The sequence below is a fragment of the Cephus cinctus genome, unplaced genomic scaffold (assembly GCF_000341935.2).
Source record: "Cephus cinctus unplaced genomic scaffold, Ccin1 Ccin1_scaffold0709, whole genome shotgun sequence".
Classification (NCBI taxonomy): domain Eukaryota; kingdom Metazoa; phylum Arthropoda; class Insecta; order Hymenoptera; family Cephidae; genus Cephus; species Cephus cinctus.
In genome coordinates, this window is record NW_014333329.1 from 1689044 (window position 1) to 1691688 (window position 2645).

General features: G+C 41.0%; 1 protein-coding gene across 3 annotated transcripts in view; it reads left to right on the forward strand.

Annotated features, from left to right (window-relative positions):
* The first annotated feature begins 1172 nt into the window (after positions 1–1172).
* The window catches only part of LOC107270235 (transcription factor SPT20 homolog), a 6733-nt gene continuing 5260 nt past the window's right edge, over positions 1173–2645 (forward strand). For 2 of the 3 annotated variants that reach the window (XM_015745070.2, XM_015745071.2), the window contains exon 1: positions 1174–1873. In XM_015745070.2, coding sequence (XP_015600556.2) covers positions 1195–1873 — 679 coding nt within the window. In that variant the 5' untranslated portion in view covers positions 1174–1194. Of the gene's footprint in view, positions 1874–2645 lie in introns of all 3 variants that reach the window. The other variant, XM_015745069.2, reaches the window with a different exon arrangement.

Consider the following 2645-nt stretch of genomic DNA (forward strand, 5'->3'; position numbering starts at 1 on the left):
CTAGTGTCGCATCATCACAAGAATTTACATAGTCTCATCGCTAAGATATGCATCCGCATTATATTTTCTGCTCAAAATATTATAATAATTTGAATGAGCACAGCAGCATTACCACGATACTTAAAAGTACTATGCACCAACTTAGAGTGCTCAAAATAGATATCGCCTTTTTAAAATTACCTAATTAAACCCAAAAATTTGAAAATAAAATGTAATTTCCCATGAACGTAAGATCGCGAATAATTTAATGATTGGAATATTAATGAATGTCATAAATGTTCATTTGAGTTTTTTAAACAATTTCTTCGGATTGTCTGGTAGTGGGTTGACTGTAAGAACAAGAATGGTACATAGCTGATCGTTGGGGTGGACAACCTCGAAGGTCATACCCCGAGGCAACAGTCACATTCACCTTAGTCACTGAACTTTTGGAGTTCTTAGACCTGTCATCGGCAAGAGATAGCTAGAAGACAGCGGTCGTACGTATTTTTGATAGTGGCGTACATTCAGTCCGAACCTGCTACACCGTGTTGGACAGTTAGTTAGTATTTTTCCGAAAGACTCGCGCAGTTCGAGTCCGCACTGAAATCTTCGAGCCAAAGGCAGGTTACCGTTATCCATCCTGAAACCCCGTTACACACGGTATAAATCTTTATCGTCTTACTAAGTCAAGAGGTAAACATTAACTAAAATAAGATTACGTTGCATTACCCAACTTCACATGAACTGGCTCAAAGGAACGTGACGCAAAGGAGTATCTAAAAAAATATTAATAAAAAAAATACAGTTACGTATTTACGTAAGTAAAATTAAAAAAGATCCTGATCACCACCACTTGTAAAATAGTAAATCGGCGAATAAGTTGGTGAATAATAAAAAATATATTCGTTGGTTAATACGCGAAGTGCTGTACGTTTGTTGAAAGACCAAATCCAAAAATCCAAGTAGCGCGAAGCAATTTTGAAATTGAGTGATTTCACAAAAGGACCTTGGTTCCGCAAGAAAACTTGAGGTGCCGCCAGACCCTGAGCTATCGGTAAGTCGTCGCAGGTGGGCACAGAGGCCCCACACAGAGTCTAGAGGGCGGGCCCTATGGCCAAAGGGTTATTGTCTACTATAAGCTAATTGAGTAGCGATTGGTCGAACCGAGCGATAAGCGAAAACCTACAAATTGGCAAGAAACCAAAGAGTAAGATGTCAGTCGATGAACAGTCTTCGAACCGTGAACATCGAACTTTAGAATCAAGTGTCATGCCCGGTGTCAGCTACGAAAATTTGGAGTTTAGTCAAACCGTCAGTTCACCGGATGAAGCCATGACACTCGCGGACTTCGTGCATGATGGACCGAGAAAACAAGACAGTGTGCGTGGATCTATCGAAGAATCGGCATATCCAGTGTCGCCAGCTAGTGTCGATTCAGCTGCCTCTTCAAGCAGTTGGAATGGATTCAATGGCTTTCGAAACAATCAAAGTCTGTACAACACTACTCAGGGAAATTATACATGGTCACCCGAGCAACCAATGGGGCAGTTGTCCATTGCCGATCTTCAACAGCAACAGCAAATACAAATTCACCAGCAACGTCTGTTACAACAGCAACAACAGTTGCAACAGCAGCAACAATTTCAACAGCAGCAACCGCAAGCACATCCCCAATTGACACAGCAGCCAGAGTTGAGACAGCTGCAACAACAGCAGCTACAGTCGCAACAGCAACAACCTGAACTACAGAATATCCAACAGCAACTTCAGCAACCGCAACAGCAACCTGAGCTGCAACGGCTTCATCAGCAATTACAAACACAGCAACATCAATCTGAACAACAACAACGCCAACGACAATCTACCACGGCTGGCCCGTCGACAACTCAAGGTTAGTTTCTTAATCAATTACAATTCTCATATTAACAAAACCATTTCTCGTTCAATTTTATAAATGTCTCTGTACCATTATTCCATCTTCTCGAGCGAGTATCGAACATTATTTCTAAACAACAGTAACAAGTTACGCGTCATTTCACGGAATCCTTAACATTTCCTCTAATGAGTGCATATTTAATACAAGACATTCATGTGTATCATACGTGATCAAGGAAATAGCATGCGACCATTAATACAAACTATTAATTAAAATAATATCCGATGAATCATTACGGGTCAATCCATTAAACAAAAAACATTCCACAATCTTAAGGTATACAATAACAGAACATTAGGTGCTATACAACACAACAAACAACATTCGTAAACTATTCTACAATCGTAGAATATACAATAATACAGCGAATGATAAATTTCCCTCAGAAACGATTTTCACAACAGTCACACCCGTCAGTAGTTACAGAAGGAAAAAAAAAGCAAAATCTGTATTTATCTTCGTATACATAAAAGGTGCGACTCCGAGCTCCGAATAGAATACGGTCGATTGATATATTCAATCGAAATACTAGGCGTCCCGCGAGGACGAAGGAAGGAAGGAAGGAAGGATGACCGAAGGGATGGATAGAAGGAAGGAAGGTCCTTCGCAAATCGCCCACGTTGTAGACATCACTGAATTGAGTTTGATTAACGAGCGGGCCATTTAGCCGACTTTAGACTCGGGGGGATTATAAAACGACGCGCGGCCCGTTTACCCCCCCCCCCCC